The sequence below is a fragment of the Erinaceus europaeus genome, chromosome 20 (genome assembly GCF_950295315.1).
Source record: "Erinaceus europaeus chromosome 20, mEriEur2.1, whole genome shotgun sequence".
NCBI classification, from domain to species: domain Eukaryota; kingdom Metazoa; phylum Chordata; class Mammalia; order Eulipotyphla; family Erinaceidae; genus Erinaceus; species Erinaceus europaeus.
Window position 1 is genome coordinate 16,297,722 of NC_080181.1, and position 20,089 is coordinate 16,317,810.

Consider the following 20,089-nt stretch of genomic DNA (forward strand, 5'->3'; position numbering starts at 1 on the left):
AGCAAGCAAACTGTAAGACTTGGGGGAATTAAGGTTATGTTTGGGTGGTGGGACGGTGAGTATACAGAACTCTGGTGTGGGGTGGTGTGGTGTGGAACTATACATGGCAATGTTACGATCCTGTGATCCATTAATCACACACACAAAAAAGTCAAGTAGCAATGGCGGTGTTCATAGATGTATCCTCTATTGCAATGGACATTGTTGGTAGGGAAATGAACTACCTAGTGACAGGATGAGACACTTGTATCAACATGCATGAGGAAGGGGCGCAGCTCCCAGGAAAAGAAAAGATATATGTTCCCATACCGGGAGTCGAACCCGGGCCGACTGGGTGAAAACCAGAAATCCTAACCGCTAGACCATATGGGAGGCGCTGGAGGCCGGTTCTCTGTCGCTCTAGACGTGACCTAGGTCACCTTTGCCACCTCCCCTTGCACATCACGCCTGTGCAGTGTGACTCGCTCCGCCCAGGGCCCCGCCCTCCGGCCTGAAGCTGCGCAGACCCGCGACCCAGGTACAGCCTGCCAGGTCTGGGGGAGGTGGGGCGGGATGCTGCCTGTCCTCTGAGATGGCTGCTGAGGGCGAGCTGCACAGTCAGTGGCCTTGTGCGGAGACTGACAAAGCGGCCTGCAAGGACCCCCTGAGCGGGATTTCCTGTAAATCTCTCCTCTTAGCTAGCAGCAGCGGGGGTGGGGGGGGTGGGGGTGCTGTCCTTGCCTTATATGTGGGCTGCAAAACCTCACTGGTTGCATTCCTCTGATAGCTTTCCGTTCTGAAACCCAGACTTTTTGCATGACTGGATGTGGACTGGCGTGATTTACTATATGCATATGGTGGGGGTGGGGGCCAGGCACATAATCACTCTTTGCAGCTCCTGCCTCACAGATTCCCTCCATTCATCCTGGGATTTTCTAGTGTTAAAGGTGCTTTTGGTAAACAAATGAAAGCGACTTTTGCAAACATCCGAGGATAGCCTAGTGCCTAGCACCCACATAAATGCAGTTGGGGGACTCCAGTCTTTCAGGCTCAGCCCAGATCACCCTCAGGATGCAGGGAGAGGAGCTGCAAATGGAGCTGACCAGTGAGTTAAGAAGGTGCACCGCCCCACAAGCCCCACGAGCCCAGCGTGGGCCCTGAAAGGGAAGGGATAGGGAGCTGCTGGGGGGGGCGGCCTGCAAGGGGCGGGCCTGAGTCAGGCGGTAGCACAGCGGTTTAAGCTCATGTGCAAGGACTGGTGTAAGCATTCCGGTTCCCGGTAAAGTAAGAGTCCCTGGCTCCCCACCTGCAGGGGAGTTACTTCACAGGCGGTGAAGCAGGTCTGCAGGTGTCTTTCTCCCCACCCCCACCCCCGCCTTCCCCTCCTCTCTCCCTTTCTCTCTGTCTTATCCAACAACGATGACCACAACAGTAATAACAACTACAACAATAATAAGACAACAAGGGCAAAAAGAGGGGGTAGTTTATTTCTAGACAATGCTAATGTTTTTGTCTCATTATGCTTAGTGGCACAAAGAATTTCATTAGGTGGGCCTGCCATCCCTTACACATCAAACTAGAGCTTATCTAAAGCATAATGAATAAGTCTATAGGTTTTGCTTAGAATCAAAAGTCTGTGAGCAACGAATAGGTTTACATAGTACCCAAAAACCACCCGTCCATTTCACCTTTACCTCATATTGCTGCATTAGCTGCACCATGGAGTCCCCCACAAACAGAACATCAGGCTCTTTGTCTTTACAGTCCAGGACAAATCTGTTGTGCTGGTTTGAACAAAAAAGAAAAATCACAAACTGGCATTTCTTTTCCTACAACATTTCTTGATCCAGACAGAACAACTACCTAGAAAAAAATGTGACCAATGAGAGATAGAGAAGAAATAATGCACAAATGTTCAAAATATTTCATAATGCTTTTTAAAAATTTTCTTTTTTTTTCCCTCGGGGTTATTGCTAGGGCTCTGTGCCTGCACTAGGAATCCACTGCTCCTGGAGGCCATTTTTTCCCATTTTGTTGCCCTTGTTGTTGCTATTGCTGCTGTTGTTGTTGGATAGGACAGAAAGAAATTGAGAGGAGGAGGAGAAGACAGAAAGGGGGAAGAGAAAGAAAGACACCTGCAAATCTGCTTCACTGCCTATGAAATGACACCCCCTTCTCCCCCGCAGTTGAGAAGCCAGGGTCTCGAACCAGGATTGTATATGTGCTGCCAAAGGAAGCACATTGAACCAGGATCGTTACGCTGGTCCTTGGGCTTTGTGCCATGTGAACTTAACCTGGTGCACTACTGCCCAGCCCCCCAAAAGTAACTTATTTTTTTATTACTACCAGGCTTATTTGAAATGCTCGATGCCTATACAACAAATCCACTACTCTCAAAGGCCATTTCCCTCCCTCACTGCTCATGGCGGCCATTTTTTCCATTGTTGTTGGATAGGACAGAGAAAAATGGAAAAAGAGTGATCTGAGAAGTGACTCAGTGGCTAAAGCATTGGACTCTCAAGCATGACGTCCCGAGTTCAATATCCAACAGCACATGTACCACTAGAGTGATGTCTGGTTCTCTCTTTCTCCTCCTATCTTTCTCATTAATAAAATCTTTTTTTTAATATTTTATTTATTTATTAATGAGAAAGATAGGAGGAGAGAGAGAAAGAACCAGATATCACTCTGGTACATGTGTTGCCAGGGATTGAACTCAGGACCTCATGCTTGAGAGCCCAATGCTTTATCCACTGCACCACCTCCTGGACCACTCATTAATAAAATCTTAAACTAAAAAAAAAAAAAAATTAAAGAAGAAACTGAGAAAAGGGGAAGAGAGTGAGGGGGAGAAGATGGGGGAGCGAGCTTAAAGCCTGAGGCTCCAAAGTCCTAGGTTCAATCCCCCATACCACCATAAGCAGATGTTGGACAGTTCTCTGGTGTTTCTCTCTGCATCTCTCTCAAAAATAAAACAAATAAAATATTAAAAAGGGGGGGAGAGAAAGAAAAACACCTGAAGACCTGCTCTACTCCTTGTGAAGTGACTCTCCTATAGGTGGGGAACTGGGCACTTGAACTGGGATCCTTGTAGGGGTCCTTATTTTGTAGTATGTGTGCTTGACCAGTGTGCTACTGCCCGGCTCCCCTCTTTTTACATTATTATTATTACTTTTTATTTATTTGATAGAGACAGCCAGAAATTGAGAAAAAGGGAAAGATAGAGAGGGAGAGAGAGACACTAGTAGCACTGCTTCACCATTTGTAAAGCTTTCCTCCTGCAGGTGGGGACCAGGGGCTTGAACCCAGGTCCTTGCGCTTTATAACGTACACTTAACCAGGTGCACCACTGGACCCCTTAGAGCATTGTTTCTAAAGATTTTTTTTCTAATATGTAAATCTGAAAAAAGCTTAAAAATATTATGGAGACTGATTAAGTCTGACATTTCTATTTTCATTTACTATAAACAAAGTCCTGTTGAATATTTTAAAAGTCCCATTGTTGGAAGTATCACACTCCCTTATAACTGCAATTATTACAGGGCCATCACAGACAAAATAGTGTGGTACTGGGGGAAAAAATGATGCTAAGGGACCAGGTGGTGGCACACCAGGTTAAGTGCAAACATTACAGTGCACAAGGTCCCAGGTTCAAGACCCTGGACCCCGCCTGTAGGGGGAAAACTTCACAAGTGGTGAAGTAGGGCTGCAGGTGTCTCTCTGTCTTCCTCTCCTCCCTCTCTATTTCCCCCACTCCTCTCAATTTCTCTCTATCTCTTCTATCCAATAATAAATAAATAAAACTATTTTGAAAAATGATGTTAAGTCCGATGGGACAGAATTGAGAGCCCAGAAATAAACCCTCACATTTATGAATAGATGATCTACAACAAAGGAATCCAGAATAATCCAGAGAAAGGAAAATTTCAGTGGCCGGGTGGTAGTGCAGTGGGTTAAGAGGACAAGGGGTGAAGTGCAAGGACGGGCTCAAGGTTCCTGGTTTGAGCCCCCAGTTCCCCACCAGTAGGGGAGTTGCTTCACAAGTGGTCTGCAGGTGTCTCTCTTTCTCTCCCCCTCTGTCCTTTCCTCCTCTCTACATTTCTCTCTGTCCTATCCAACAACGATGATATCAATAACAACAACAAATCAAAAAGGACAGAAACAGGGCCAGCAAAATAGCTCATTTGCTCAAAAATGGCCTCCACTGCACTAAAGGAAGCCTCAGTGCTGTGATCTCTTTCACTCTATCTTAAAATAAGTAAAATTTGGGAGTCAGATGGTAGTGCAGCGGGTTACGTACACGTGGCGCAAAGTGCAAGGACTGGCCTAAGGATCCTGGTTTGAGCCCCTGGCTCCCCACCTGTAAGGTAGTCCCTTCACAGGCGGTGAAGCAGATCTGCAGGTATCTATCTTTCTCTCCCCCAGTCTTCCCCTCCTCTCTACATTTCTCTTTGTCCTGCACAATAACAACAATAACTACAACAACAATGAAAAACAAGGGCAACAAAAGGGAAAATAAATAAATATAAAAAAATAAGTAAAATTTAAAAGGGAAAGAAACAAGTACTGACGAGGATGTAGATAGAAGGGAGACCTTCTACACTGCTGATGGGAATGCAAATTAGTACAGCCCCCTATGGAAAACAGTTTTGGAGATTCCATATGCCTTAGCAATTCCTTTCCTAGGTATGTATCCAAAGAACACAAAAATATCTGAGAAATCTATATACACACCCATGTTTCTGGCAGTGTTATTTACATTATCCAACATTTAGAAAGAACCCAAGTGTCCTACTACAGATGAATGGTTAAAGAAGCTGTGGTACATATACATAGCAGAATACTACACAACAACAACAATAATAATAAAAAACAAGGACACACTCTCAACTAGAGAATAATGTTGGGGCCCGGCAGTGGCGCACCTGGTTGAGCGCACACATTATAGTGCACAAGGATCCAAGTTCAAACCTCTGGACCCCACCTGCAGGGGGAAAGCTTCACAAGTGGTGAAGCAGGGCTGCCAAGTGTCTATCTTTCTCCCTCTCTATCTCCTCTCCCCCTTTCAACTTATTGCTGTCTCTATCCAATAGTAAATAAATAAAATCTGTTTTATCTTCTTAAGTTCCTATGCAAAAAGTGATCTCATATGAACAATACATGTACTTTCTTTTACCTGAGACATCCATCTGTCATCTCCTTGAATATCTTCTGCTGCATGTGGAATAGCTGCTGGGTTTGAGTCTCCTTGGCTCATTCTACACCTGAGAGAGAAGGAAAAAAAAAATTGCCTTTGTGATCATGTTTCATTCATTATTTTTTACCATGTAAACATTACATGTCAGGATCTAAATTTTATTGTGGTTTTGCCTAGAAGTCAGAGTTTCTTTTTTAAAAAACTTATTTATTTTATTTTTTTAATTTTTTATATTTACTTATTTTCCCTTTTGTTGCCCTTGTTTTTTTTTTTTTATTGTTGTTGTAGTTATTATTGTTGTCACTGTTAGATAGGACAGAGAGAAATCGAGAGAGGAAGGGAAGACAGAGAGGGAGAAAGACAAGACACCCACAGACCTGCTTCACTGCCTGAAGTGACTCCCCTGCAGGTGGGGAACTGGGGGGCTGGAACCAGGATCCTTATGCCGGTCCTTGTGCTTCACGCCACATGCTCTTAACCTGCTGCGCTACCCCGCCTGACTGCCCAGAGTTTATTTTCATCAGAGGTCTAGGACACAACTTCAATCCCATAAAAATCAAATACAGCTAAACTTCCAGACAGGGTTGAATATCAGGCAGGAAGAGTGCATGACATTTGCAAAATCTGTCCCAAGTATTTATTTCACATCTATATTAAATTTACAAGATTATATTACTTTGGGCTGTGGGAAAAGTCGGTGCATTTTTAAATGCTTTTATATGCAAAAATGTGTCATGACTTTCGACAACCCAGTAGTATCAAATGACACTAGGAAGTAAGCATTGAAAAAAAGTCCAACATAGGGAATTGGGTGGTAGTGGAGCGGGTTAAGTGCAGGTGACGCAAAGCACCAGGACCAGTATAACGATCCAGGTTTGAGCCCCCAGCTCCCCACCTGCAAGGGAGTTGCTTCACAAGTGGTAAAGCAGCTCTGCAGGTGTCTCTTTTTCCTTGTCTTCCCTTCCTCTCTCCGTTTCTCTCTGTGCTATCCAACAATGATAACAATAGTAACCACAACAATAAAAAACAAGGGCTACAAAAGGGAATAAATAAGTACAACATAGGGGGTCGGGCTGCAGCACAGAGGGTTAAACTCAAGGATTGGCAAATGGAGCCCCCAACTTCCCACCTGCAGGGGGGTCGCTTTACAAGCAGTGAAGCAGGTCTGCAGGTGTCTGTCTTTTTCTCCCCCCCTCTGCCTTCCCTTCTTTCCTCCATTTCTCTCTGTCCTATCCGGCAACAACATCAATAACAACAATAATAATAACCACAACAATGATAAAAAGGGAAAATAAATAAATAAAATATTAAAAAGTCCAACATAATCCACTCTAAAGTTTTTTATGCTGTGGGCCGGGCAGTAGCACAGCAAATTAAACACACATGGTGCAAAGGATAGGACCAGCATAAGGATCACGGTTCAAGCCTGGCTCCCCACCTTCAGGGGGGTCACTTCACAAGTGGTGAAGCAAGTCTGCAGGTGTCTTTCTCCCCCTCTGTCTTGCCCTCCTCCCTCAATTTCTCTCGGTCCTATCCAACAGCAGCAGCAGCAATAGCAACAATGGCAACAAAATGGGAAAAATGGCCTCCAGGTGCAGTGGTTTGTAGTGTAGGCACAGAGCCCCAGCAATAACCCTGGAGGCAAAAAAGAAAAAAAAAAAGTCTTTTAGGCTATTAGAGTGACATGCCTAAGGAATACTACAACAATGATTAGAATTCAGAGATTGAGAGCTTGTTTGGAGGTTCTAGCAGGGGAGCGCAGCTACTCGTATACCCTCGACCGAAGACCAGTCTGTCTCTATTGGGGAAGGCCGTCCTCTTCGACTGAGGGCGCAGCTTCGGGAGGGACGCACATGGAGCGGTGAGGGAGGAAGGGGACACCCGCCTAGCCAGCCAGATCAGCCGGATCAACCCTGGCGACCAATGGGGTGACAGATGTCGCAGCCAGAAAGATACATCCAAAAAGATCTGTGTACACATGTTTTTGGCAGCACAATTTGTAATAGCCAAAACCTGGAAACAACCCAGGTGTCCAACAACAGATGAGTGGCTTAGCAAGTTGTGGTGTATATACACAATGGAATACTACTCAGCTGTAAAAAATGGTGACTTCACCGTTTTCAGCCGATCTTGGATGGACCTTGAAAAAATCATGTTGAGTGAAATAAGTCAGAAACAGAAGGATGAATATGGGATGATCTCACTCTCAGGCCGAAGTTGAAAAACAAGATCAGAAAAGAAAACACAAGTAGAACCTGAAATGGAATTGGCGTATTGCACCAAAGTAAAAGACTCTGGGGTGGGTGGGTGGGGAGAATACAGGTCCATGAAGGATGATAAATGACATAGTGGGGGTTGTATTGTTAAATGGGAAACTGGGGAATGTTATGCATGTACAAACTATTGTATTTACTGTTGAATGTAAAACATTAATTCCCCAATAAAGAAATAAATTTAAAAAAAAAAACAATTCAGAGATTGCTACTATCACACAAAAAGCTACTACAGTTTATGGTTTTTAAAAAGCTTCATCGATCGGGAGCTGGGCGGTAACAGCAGGTTAAGCACACATGGCACAAAGCGCAAGAGCAGGCGTAAGGATCTGTTCAAGCCCCTGGCTCCCCACCTGCAGGAAGTCACTTCGCAAGTGGTGAAGCAGGTCTGCAGGTGTCTTTCTCTCCTCCTCTCTGCCTTCCCCTCCTCTCTCCATTTCTCCCTGTCCTATCCAACAACAACAGCTATAACAAGTACAACAAGGGCAACAAAATGAGAAAGATAGCCTCCAGGAGCAGTGGATTCGTAGTGCAAGTACTGAGCCCTGGCAATAACCCTAGAGGCAAAAAAAAAGCAAGCTTCATCACAGGCTTTGGCATTTTTTTTTTGTTTTTTAATTTTTTAATCTTTATTTATTGGATAAAGACAGCCAGAAATCGAGAAGAAGGGGCAGAAAGGGAGACAGAGGCAACTGCAGCCCTGCTTCACAACTTGCAAAGCATTCTCCCTTACAGGTGGGGCCAGGTCCTTGCACATTATATATAACATGTGCGCTCAACCAGTTGCACCACCACCCAGTCAGGGCACTGGCTTTTAACAAAGAGTAAGTGAAAACTTAGGAAAATTATAAATGCCCTTCTTCTAGAAAGATGAAGGAACCAGACTGTTTTCAACCAACTCTGGAGAATATATACTGAAGATGTCAGATTCAACAGGTTACTTGGCAAAAGCAAGGGGGGATAAAAAAGAGAATTCTGGGATTTTGTGATTTAGAGAAAGGCTGGCTGTTCCGTCATTTGCCTCCTCTTATCCATAAACACAGCTTAGCTCTCTGAAAGAAGATTGAGTCATATTTAATCAATAAATATCTACTGACTAATTTAAGATGGTACAGACACTGCATTGCCAACATATATGTTCTTGATTATCAGAAACAAGCCCTAAGCATGAAAATACACCCTCACTCATGAAAAATAAATTAACAAAGCAAACAATCTTAACACTAATTATGCAAGCCAATTAGTTCAAGTGTTAAGTAGCATTAAGTTTAAAAGAATCTGGCTGAGGGCTAAGCCCATATCTGACAGAATAATGCATACACAGGGTGTCGATGGTATTTTACATTTCTTTACTAAATTTTACAATCAAAAAGTAATAGACCTCCAACCCTCAGAAGAGTACTGCAAAAAAAACAAGGACCATGGGAGTCGGGCAGTAGTGTAGTGGGTTAAGCTCACATGGCATGAAGTGCAAGGACCGGCATAAGGATCCCGGTTCAAGCCCCCTGGCTCCCCACCTACAGGAGAGTCACTTCACAGGCGGTGAAGCAGGTCTGCAGGTGTCTGTCTTTCTCTCCCCTGCTCTGTCTTCCCCTCCTCTCTCCATCTCTGTCCTTTCCAACAACGATGACAACAACAGCAATAATAACTACAACAATAAAAACAATGGCAACAAAAGGGAAAATAAATAAATAAATATTAAAAAAACAAGGACCATATAACAGCTAATTTGCTCAGCAAATGACTGAAATTAGGTTTTCTTGACCCCACCACCACCAAATCTATCCCCTGATAATGTCAGATCTATTCACCAACCTTAAGCCAGTTCATGTGGATTTCCTAAACAGGGGTCTTAATATCTAACCATTTCACCCAGAAGATGTTATATGAAGCTACAACAATACAAAGTACAAGAGTGAGAAGAAGTGTAAGGTGGGCTGCCTAGGAGGTGGGGCAATAGATAAACTGCTGGAATCTCAAGCAAGAGTTCCAGAGTTCAGTCCCCAGCTTCATATGTGCCAAAGTGCTGCTCTGAGGTTTTCTCCCCCCACATCCCACCAATAAATCTTGCAAGATGAAGCAGAAGAAAAGCCATCAGAATGTGGTATCTGGGTGAGGTTTCACAGCTAGAGAGATTAAAAAATGAAAAGATGCATAAAGAAACAATGATTAGCAGCCAATAAAGTATCTTTTTATTTTTTAAAATTATGTGTTTATGAATAGAGACAGCCAGAAACTGAGAGGGAAGGGGGAAATAAAGTGGGAGAGAGACAGAGAGACACCTGCAGCTCTGCTTCACCACTTGTGAAGCATTCCCCTGCAGGTGGGGACCGGGGCATTGAACCTGGGTCCTTGCGCATTGTTAACATGTGTACTCAAGTCAGGTGCACCACCACTCGTTCCCCCAATAAAGCATCTTGGGAGTCGGGCGGTAGCGCAGCGGGTTAAGCGCCAAGCGCAAGGACCGGCATTAAGGGTCCTGGTTTGAGCCCCTGGCTCCCCACCCGCAGGGAAGTTGCTTTACAGGCAGTGAAGCAGGTCTGCAGGTGTCTTTCTCTCCTCCTCTCTGTCCTATCAAACGACAGCAACAACAACAATAATAATAACCACAGCAATGATAAAACAACGAGAGCAACAAAAGGTGGAAAAATGGTTTCCAGGAGCAGTGAATTCGTGGGGCAGGCACCGAGCTCCGGTAATAACCCTGGAGGCAAAAATAAATAAATAGGGAGAAGGGCGGTAGCACAGCGGGTTAAGCGCACGTGGCGCAAAGCGCAAGGACCAGAGTAAGGATGCGGGTTGGAGCCCCCAGGCTCCCCACCAGCAGGGGAGTCGCTTCAAAAGCGGTGAAGCAGGTCTGCAGGTGTCTATCTTTCTCCCCCGCTCTCTGTCTTCCCCTCCTCTCTCCATTTCTCTCTATCCTATCTAACAATGACATAAATAACAACAACAATAACTACAACAACAATAATAAAAAACAAGGGCAACAAAAGGGAAAATAAATAAATATAAAAAATAAGTAAATAAAGTATCTCAACTGGTAGAGCACAGGACTTGCATACTTGAGCTCTGGATGTACCCGGATGGTGTTCTGGTTTCTCTCCTTTCTCTGTCAGGTGAAACTCCATTTCAAATCTCTTTTTTTTCTTTCTGTTGGAGCCTCAGGCATGAAAGTCTCTACATAACCATTATACTATTTCCCCTACCCTGAAACTATTTCATATGAAATAAATGACTATACAATTAAAACAAATAGCCATATAGAATTGCTTAAAATTTGGGTTCTGCTTTATTTATTTTTTAGTATTTATTTATTCCCTTTTATTGCCCTTGTTGTTTTATTGTTGTAGTTATTATTGATGTCGTAACATATTAGATAGGACAGAGAAATGGAGAGAGGAGGGGAAAACAGAGGAGGGGGAGAGGAGAGACACCTGCAGACCTGCTTCACCACCTGTGAAGCGATTCCCCTGCAGGTGGGGAGCCGGGGGCTCGAACCTGGATCCTTACTCCGGTCCTTGTGCTTTGCGCCACATGCGCTTAACCCACTGTGCTACCGCCCAACTCCCTGGGTTCTGCTTTTAAAACAGTAATTCTATAGATTTATATAGTTTCTTTGGCTCTAAAATCAATTCTAGATTATGCCTGGCTGTTAAGAGAAAAATCTAATGGTGCTTAGTAATAGCTTTAATTTTACCTATGTTTTTAAGGAATTGTTCATTTTTTCATGAGAGAGAGACCAGAGTACTACTCAGTTCCAGCTGGGTAGTCAAGGATTGACCCTGAGACATCTGGGGCCTCAGGCATTCAACTCTAGTGGTCTGACATACTGAGCCATGTCTCTAGTTCAAGTTTAATATTTTAAAAATACCTTTCTGCCCTGCTGATCAGAAAGGTTTATTGTCCTTAGGATAGACAGGGGCCAACTAACTTTTTGCATTTTATAGACCTCAAAATTAGATACATAGTTTAAAGAATTATAGCAAAGGGAGATTATTCAATATGTTAAAAAAGAACATGATTTGCATGACTGAGGCCCCAGAAAAAACAAATTCAATCCCTACTACTACCATAAACCAGAGCTAAACAGGGATCTAGTCTCTCATAAGTTTAGGAGAAGAGAAAACACAAGTAGAGCCTGAACTGGAGTTGGTGTATTGTACCAAAGTAAAAGACTCTGGGGTGGGTGGCGGGGAGAGTATAGGTCCAAAAAGGAGGACCTAACGAGGGTTGTATTGTTATATGGAAAACTGAGAAATGTTATATACAAACTATTGTATTTACTGTCCAATGTAAAACATTTATTCCCCCAATAGAGAATATAAAAAAAAAAGTTTAGGGAGTCGGGTGGTAGTGCAGTGGGTTAAGCGCAGGTGGCACAAAGTGCAAGGACTGGCTTAAGGATCTCGGTTCCAGCACCCGGCTCCCCGCCTGCAGGGGAGTCACTTCAGAGGCGGTGAAGTAGGTCTGCAGGTGTCTATCTTTCTCTCCCCCTCTGTTTTTCCCTCCCCTCTCCATTTCTCTCTGTCCTATCTAACAATGTAGTAAATAACAATAATAACTACAACAATAATGAAAAACAAGGGCAACAAAAGGGAAAATAAATAAATATTAAAAATTTAAAAATAATAACTATAGTAACTACAACAATAAAACAGGAAGGGCAACAAAAGGGAATAGATAAGTAATATTAAAAAATAAAATATTTAAAAAAAAAGTTTAGGGCTGGGGAGACAGCATAAATATTATACAAAAAAGGGAGTTGGGCGGTAGCACAGCCGGTTAAGGGCAGATGGCTTAAAGCGCACGGACCAGCTTAAGGATCCGGGTTCAAGCCCCCAGCTCCCCACCTGCAGGGGAGTCCCTTCACAAGCAGAAGCAGGTCTGTAGGTGTCTTTCTCTCCCCCTCCTCTCTCCATTTCTTTCTGTCCTAACAATGACATCAATAACAACAACAATAACTGCAACAATAAAAATAAGAAAGATTATGCAAAATGACTTTGACATCCAAGGCTCTGCAGTCCCAGGCTCAATCCCCAGCACCATCATCAGTCAGAGCTGAGAAGGGCTCTGGCAAAATAAATAATAAATAAATAAATATAAGTTAAAAAATTATAGCAACAAACAGTTCCATTTTCCACTCATGAGTTGAAAATGTCTACTTCAAAAACAAGGGCAACAAAAGGGGAAATAAATAAAAATATTTATTTAAAAAAAAAAAAAAGAAAGATTGGCATATCGCACCAAAGTAAAAGACTCTGGGGTGGGTGGGTGGGTGGGGATAATACAGGTCCATGAAAGATGATGAATGACATAGTGGGGGTTGTATTGTTAAATGGGAAACTGGGGAATGTTATGCATGTACAAACTACTGTATTTACTGTTGAATGTAAAACATTAATTCCCCAATAAAGAAATAAATTTAAAAAAAAAAAAAGAAAGAAAGAAAAAAAAAGAAAATGTCTACTTCCTAACTTCAAAATAAATTGTCAAAGTCCCAGCCATGGGTATGGACAATAAAAAACCTGCCAAAGTCCACATCCAATGGAAATGCAACTACAGAAGCCAGAACTGCCACCCCCATAAAACTTTCTGCACCCCATAAAAACTTTTGGTTGGGGGTGGGGGAGACAACATAATGGTTATGCAAACAGACTCTCATGTCTGAGGCTCCAAAGTCCCAGGTTCAATCCCCTGCACCACCATAAAAGAAAAAGAAAACTGAATGTAGAGGAGGAAGAGAACAAAACAGTCACCAGAGTAGTCAGAGGTCACTAGAAGTGATAATTAGGTTTCTTCTACATGTCCAAAAATAGGAACCCCAGGCCAGGTGATAGACTACACAGTGAGACAAACCAATCTCTCTTTTTCTTAAAGATTTATTTATCAATACACGAAAAAGAGGAAGAAAGAGGACCCCAGCATTACATACATACTCGGCTGTATGTGATGCTAGCGCTTAGACTGGGCAGGGCACTTGCAGGTGCAAAGCTCTAGCCATTATGCCACCTCCTGGGCCATGGAGACAAACGTCCAGCAAATCACTACAGACAACAACAACAAAATAACGTTTATCTCACAAAGGTTTCTTCAACAGACTCAGGGTTTGGTGAAAACCAAACAGAAAATCACAAGGTGAACTAAAGCACGTGAGTAAAGGTAACCCCAAATTAGTGGGGTGCAAAAAATTTAAATATTTTTAAAATGTACCCTAATATATGGGTACTTATTATAAATCAAATATGAATTACTCTTAACCTATATATCAAACATTAGTCAAATTTGTATTTTCCTTGTTTACTGAAAAATTAACTGTAAAGAGAAGTTCTAACGTTCTCCCAGTGTTCCAATACACCATCCTATGCACCCCTAGGGATTAAGGCCAATAGTCTGGCTCTCCTCCCTGCTAAAATGAAAAATAAATATGGGGGACCAGGCAGTTAGCGCAGTGGGTTAAGCGCACATGGCGCGAGAGAAAGGACCTGCATAAGGATCACAGTTCCAGCCCCCGGCTCCCCACCTGCAGTGGGTCACTTGACAGGCAGTGAAGCAGGTCTGCAGGTGTCTATCTTTCTCTCCCCCTCTGTCTGCCCCTCCTCTCTCCATTTCTCTCTGTTCCATCCAACAACAGCGACAGCAATAACAACAATGATAAACAAGGGCAACACAAGGGAAAAATTAGCCTCCAGATTCATAGTACAGTCACCGAGCCCTAGCAATAACCCTGGAGGCAAAAGAAAAAGAAAAATGGCTCGAGTGATATCATAACAGATACGCAAAAAGATCCTCATGCCTGAGGTTCCAGGGTCCCAGATTCAATCCTCAGTGCCACCATAAATTAGAGCTAATAAAACAAAACAAAACCAAAATCATGGAGCCACTGAGAATGGTCCTGAACTTGGAAGCATGAGGTGTGTTCAATCCCTGGAATCCCATCCCATGCCAGAGTGATGTCCTGGTTTGCTCCCCTTCCAGTTTATCTTGTGTTAATAAATGAACTCTAAAAACAAAACAAAACCACAATGGCCCGTGCACTATATATAAGATCTCTTTTTATCTGTGATTCAGTTTACAGAAATGGATTTTCAAACAGGCAGAGGGAAAATAACAAAATGAAGATTAAGAACTTTCACTTTCCAAAGCATTTGCTAGGATTTATTTTTCATTTTTACCAGAACACTCCTCAACTCTGCCTTATGGTGGTGGCCAGGGACTGAGCCTGGGAGCTGATGCTTCCGGCTTGAAGTCTTTCCCACTACTATTTAGCTCTCATTCCAGACCTCTGCATTTTCTATGGGGCAGGGGAGAGGAGAACCCAAGATTCACTCTGTTATAGGCAGTATCAAGGATTAAACTCAGGAACTCAGCATGCAAGACAGGTATACAACCTGTCTAATAAGCTCCTAGGCAGCTGCCTTATTTTTTCGACAGGAATTAAATTCAAATAAAATGAGTAATTGAGAGTCGAGCGGTAGCACATCGGGTTAAGAGCACGTGGTACAAAGCGCAAGGACCGGAAGAGCATGTGGTGCAAAGGACCGCCGTAAGGATCCTCACCTGCAAGTCTATAGGTGTCTGTCTTTCTCTACCCCTGTCTTCCCCTCCTCTCTCCATTTCTCTCTGTCCTATCCAACAACGATGACATCAATAACTATAACGGCAACCAACAAAAGGGAAAATAAATAAATATAAAAAAAATTTAGGGAGTCGGGCGGTAGCACAGCTGGTTAGGCGCAGGTGGCGCAAAGCAGAAGGACCGGCGTAAAGATCCCAGTTTGAGCCCCCGGCTCCCCACCTGCAGGGGAGTCGCTTCACAGGCAGTAAAGCAGGTCTGCAGGTGTCTGTCTTTCTCTCCCCCTCTCTGTCTTCCCCTCCTCTCTCCATTTCTCTCTATCCTATCTAACACCGATGACATCAATAACAACAACAATAATAATTACAACAATAAAATAAGGGCAACAAAAGGAAATAAATATTTAAAATATTTATACTTTGTTATATGCAAAGAGACTCTCTTGCTTGAAGGTCCAAAGTCCCAGGTTCAATCCCCTGCACCACCAAAAGTCAGAGCTGAGCTATGGCAAAAATAAATAAATAAGGGGGCTGGGTGGTGGCACACCTGGTGGAGTGCACATGTTACAATGTGCAAGGTCCAGGGTTCGAGTCCCTAGTCCCCACCTGCAGGGGCTGCAGGGGGAAAGCTTTGCAAGTAGATAAGCAGGACTACAGGTGTCTCTCTGTCTTTTTCCCTCCCTATCTCCCTCTTCCTCTCAATTTCTGGTGTCTCTATCAAATAAATAAATAAAACAAAAAACTTAAAAATAAATAAATATTAAAAAGAAAAAAGTCTATCCAGGAGAGCTCATTTGCAAGGTTTTGAGAGTTGAGAGGTGGGGCAAAGAGCCTCTTTCCTTTCTCTGTGACATCTCAGTGGATGGAGTATGATCCTGAAATTGAACAACTTTGCCTGACAACCCTAAGGTGGATGCAAGTTCTTAGCATACTATTAAGATGCGGAGCTTTGGGAATCAGGCAGTAGCACATCGGGTTAAGTGCAGGTGGCGCAAATCACAAGGACCGGCATAATGATCCGGGTTAGAGCCCCTGGCTCCCCACCTGCAGGGGGTTGCTTCACAAGTGTTGAAACAGGCCTGCAGGTGTCTTTCTCTCCCCCTCTCTGTCTTCCCCTCCTCTCTCTATTTCTCTCTGTCCTATCCAACAATGATGACATCAGTAACAACAATAACCACAACAATAAAACAAGGGTGACAAAAGGGAATAAATAACTAAAAAAAAAAAAAAAAAAAAAAAAAAGATATGGAGCTTTGGTGGCCCACTGGGTAGAGCACTGGACTCTCAAAGCATGAAGTCTTGGTTCAATCTCCAGCATCGAATATGCCAGAGTGATACTCTGGTTCTCTCTCATAAATACATAAACCTAAAATAAATAAGATGTAGATTTTTGCTGTATAAATAAAACTTAGGCTGGGGTACATTTTTTAAAATACTTATTTATTAATTCCCTTTTGTTCCCCTTGTTGTTTTATTGTTGTAGTTATTGATGTCATCATTGTTGGATAAGACAGAGAGAAATGGAGAGAGGAGGGAAAGACAGAGAGGGAGAGAGAAAGATAAGACACCTGCAGACTTGCTCCACCTCCTGTGAAGTGACTCCCCTGCAGGTGGGGAGCCGGGGGCTCGAACAGGAATAATTATGCTGGTCCTTGTGCTTTGCGCCACGTGTGCTTAACCTGCTGCACTACAGCTAGAACCGACAAGGAGGGAGAGCTAGGATTTTAATTCAGGGTGACATGCCTTCAAAGTCGATTAATTACTTTTTTTATGCTTTTTTAATCCTCATTAATTTTCTTTTTACATGGTTTTTAAAATGTTTTATTGTCTTTATTTTATTTACTGTATAGAGACAGCCAGAAATCGAGAGGGAAGGGGGTAATAGAGAGGGAGAGACAGAGACACCTGCAACAATACTTCACCACTTGCAAAGCATTCCCCCTGCAGGTGGGGACTGGGGGCTCGAACCTCGGTCTTTGTCCACTTATAACATGTGTGCTCAACCAGGTGCACCAGCCCTGATTACTTTCTTTCTTTAAAAAGATTATTTGACGGGGCCAGGTGGTGGCGCACCTGGTTAAGCGCACATGTTACAGTGCGCAAGGACCAAGATTCGAGCCCCCGGCCCCCACCTGCAGGGGAAAGCTTCACAAGTGAAGCAGTGCTGCAGGTGTCTGTCTCTCTCCCTCTCTATCACCCCCTTCCCTCTCAATTTCTAACTGTCTCTATCCAACAAATAAAGATAAAAAAGTAAATAAAAGATTATTTGGTGGCCCAGTAGGTGGCACAGTGGATAAAGCACTGGACTCTCAAGAATGAGGTCCTGAGTTCAACCCCCAACAGCAGCACATGAACCAGACTAATGTCTGATTCTTTCTTTCTCTCCTTCTTTCACATTAATAGATTATTTGTATTTAAAGAAAACTGAAAGGGGTAGATAGCATAATGGTTATGCAAAGAAAACTGAGACAAATGTATATCCCTCAAACGATTTTTAAAAAATTTGTCAGCAGGGTTATCACTGGGGCTCACAATGACCATTTTCCCCTGCCCCCACCATTTCGGTTTAATGTGACAGAGAGAATGGAGTGGGGGTTGAAATGGAGAGATAGATGTCTTCACGTTACAATGCATATGGACCCAGGTCCAAGCCCCCAGTCCTCCTGGTCCCCACCTATGGGGGGGGGGGATAGCTTTGCAAGTAGTGAAGCAGTGTTGCAGGTGTCCCTCTGTCTCTCTTCTTTATCACCCCCTTCCCCTTGATATCTCAGTGTCTCTATTCAATAAATAAATAAGGACAATAAAAAGTGTTTTTAAAAAGACATCTGCAGCCTTGACTCACTGTTTGTGAATGATATATATCATTTTTGTGACCTATACATATATATGGCAGTATTCAAAATGGTGACACTCATAAACAATAACAACAAAAAAAGGACTTTGACTCCCATCTCATTTTACTAATAATCTCCTCCCATGCTGCAAGTCATTCACTTTTGATCAAAAACAGCAGGTTCAGTTAGGAAAACCCCAGCAGAATGAAGACTGGGAGTGTGAAGAATAAAAGTTGTAGTAATTTACCAGGAGAGACTATTCTAAGGATGCTTGATTGCCCATTAAAATGAGTCGCCTGATCAGTCATCTGCACAGCTTCGCTTGCATTTTCTACTCTACATCATTGGACAATGACGGTATCAACACCAGAATTCCCAAATGCTTATAGGAGCCTGGAGTAGTGAGTCTAATCAGAAACCGCTTCCAATAGCTAAGAATTAGAAATTCTCAAGCTCAGCTCGTTGTTTCTTTAATCAGGAGACAGATGGAGGGGGAAAGATGCACGGAGAATCAGCGATGTGGAATGTTCCCAGTCTGACCTAAAAGACTCGCCTTCATTTTGTTTTGCTCTTGGGGGTGGGTGGGGGGGAGAAGCTGGCAGCTCTACAGAAGGGCAAAGCAGGCTTCCTCCTCCTCCTCCTCCTCCTCCTCCTCGACACCCTGCCTCAGTGGGGCCAGTGGGCGAATCCCTCGGTTCCAGCACATCCATAATTTATTATCAGATGCCCCAGCCAACAAATTAGAACACAAGGATTTCCCACCCCTCCCTTGCTCCCCCACAAGGAGGCAACCTTTATATCAGAACAAAGTGCCCAGGAGAAGACTCTCAAGACACTAAGACTTTCTCCTTCCTCTGCCTCCACCTTCCACCTGCCTGAGGATGGGACCAGGGCGGAGGGGGGGGGGGTCTTCCCTCCCCACCCCACCCCACCCCACCCCGCGGGTAGGCCCTAGACAGAGGTCAAACCTGCAAGCATTCTGTTGGTTTTCTTAAGGTTTGGAGAGATTATGAAAGGGGCCCCCCCACGCTGGCCTGGGAGCTGCGGAAAACGGACTGAGTGAGTCACCAAGCAACGGCTGGATCACAAACCTGCAGGCCACAACGTCCTGCTCTGACACATGACAGGGACCAGGTAGAAAGCACCTGGGGGTGGGGGCTGCCGGGGATAAAAGGGGGGGGTGCCGCCCGCTGAGGTCAACCAGCTGCCCCCCTCCCCAGCCGGGCCAGGGGCTGGGCTGCAGAGCCCTCGACGCACCATGGCTTCCGAGTCCTTGACAGCCCGTGGGCTCCTTTATTATTATTATTATTTTACAAGACGTTAGAACAGGCAACGGGGAAGTTTCCACAGAGTAGACATTTTTCCACAAAGGGGGATGTAGGGGGTGGAAAAAAAAAGTGTTCGGTCAGAAAACGACGGAGGGCGGGCGGAGGGGGGGAGAGCCTGTGCTGGGTCGGAGGGGCCGGCTCAGGGATGGAGGGCGAAGCTGAGACAGGGAGGAGGCTGAGGAGCTGCTGCAAACGGGGCGCGGGGTGCGGGGGGCGCGGGTCCCTCCCCTCTGGGCGGGGGAGGCGCGGGGCCCCATCACCAGCCTCCTCCCGGGAAAGGGGGGGCGGCCGCGGCAGCAGCTACCCTCAGCTTCGGGGGGCAGGATGCACCCGGGGAGGCTCCGGAGTCCCTGTGAGAGGTCTGGGGGCTCCCGGGCTCGGGTGCGAGCCCCCCCTGCAGCCCCCGCCCGCGGCGCGGGGGGAGGGGCCGGCCGAGGGGAGGGGAGGCGCCGGGCCTCGCTCACAATAACACACCGCTGCCCCTGCCACACACACCCTCAGCCTCCCAGGCCCTGGGCCGCGCGCCCCTGGGTGCACTCACTCAGGCGAAGGGTCCCTGAGGGCCCCTAAGCGGCTGCGGCGGCGGCGTCTGTAGCTCGCACGGTCCCGGCGGCCCCGTTCCGGCGCGTCCCTCCTCGGGCCCCAGCAGCAGCGGCAGCAGCGGCAGCAGCAGCAGCGGCAGCAGCAGCGCCTCCACTTCCGGTTCCCCTGCCACTCAGGCAAATGGCCGCCGGAAGTCCCGCCCCATCGCGCCGGGACTCAGCGCCGCTAGGCGCATCCCGGCGTTGCCGGGTTCTGGGGGAGGGCGGCGGTAGCCCCCTGCGAGCTGGTGGTCGCCTGCGACCTGCAGGATGGCCCGCTTGGTCTCGGACTGCATGTAGCCCCCGCCATTTCGAGGTTTGGGAT

General features: G+C 45.1%; 1 protein-coding gene and 1 non-coding gene across 3 annotated transcripts in view; both read right to left on the reverse strand.

Moving 5' to 3' along the window:
- The window catches only part of PAFAH1B2 (platelet activating factor acetylhydrolase 1b catalytic subunit 2), a 42,873-nt gene extending 22,985 nt beyond the window's left edge, over positions 1-19,888 (reverse strand). Inside the window, exons 1-3 of one of the 2 annotated variants that reach the window (XM_007522977.3) lie at positions 19,725-19,888; positions 5,156-5,243; positions 1,674-1,763 (exon numbers count right to left, since the gene is read on the reverse strand). In XM_007522977.3, coding sequence (XP_007523039.1) covers positions 1,674-1,763; positions 5,156-5,236 — 171 coding nt within the window. In that variant the 5' untranslated portion in view covers positions 5,237-5,243; positions 19,725-19,888. Of the gene's footprint in view, positions 1-1,673; positions 1,764-5,155; positions 5,244-18,823; positions 18,879-19,724 lie in introns of those variants that run through there. The other variant, XM_060180014.1, reaches the window with a different exon arrangement.
- Positions 301-372, reverse strand: TRNAE-UUC (transfer RNA glutamic acid (anticodon UUC)). Its single transcript has one exon. It is a non-coding gene; the product is annotated as a tRNA-Glu (tRNA).
- Positions 19,889-20,089: the final 201 nt, after the last annotated feature.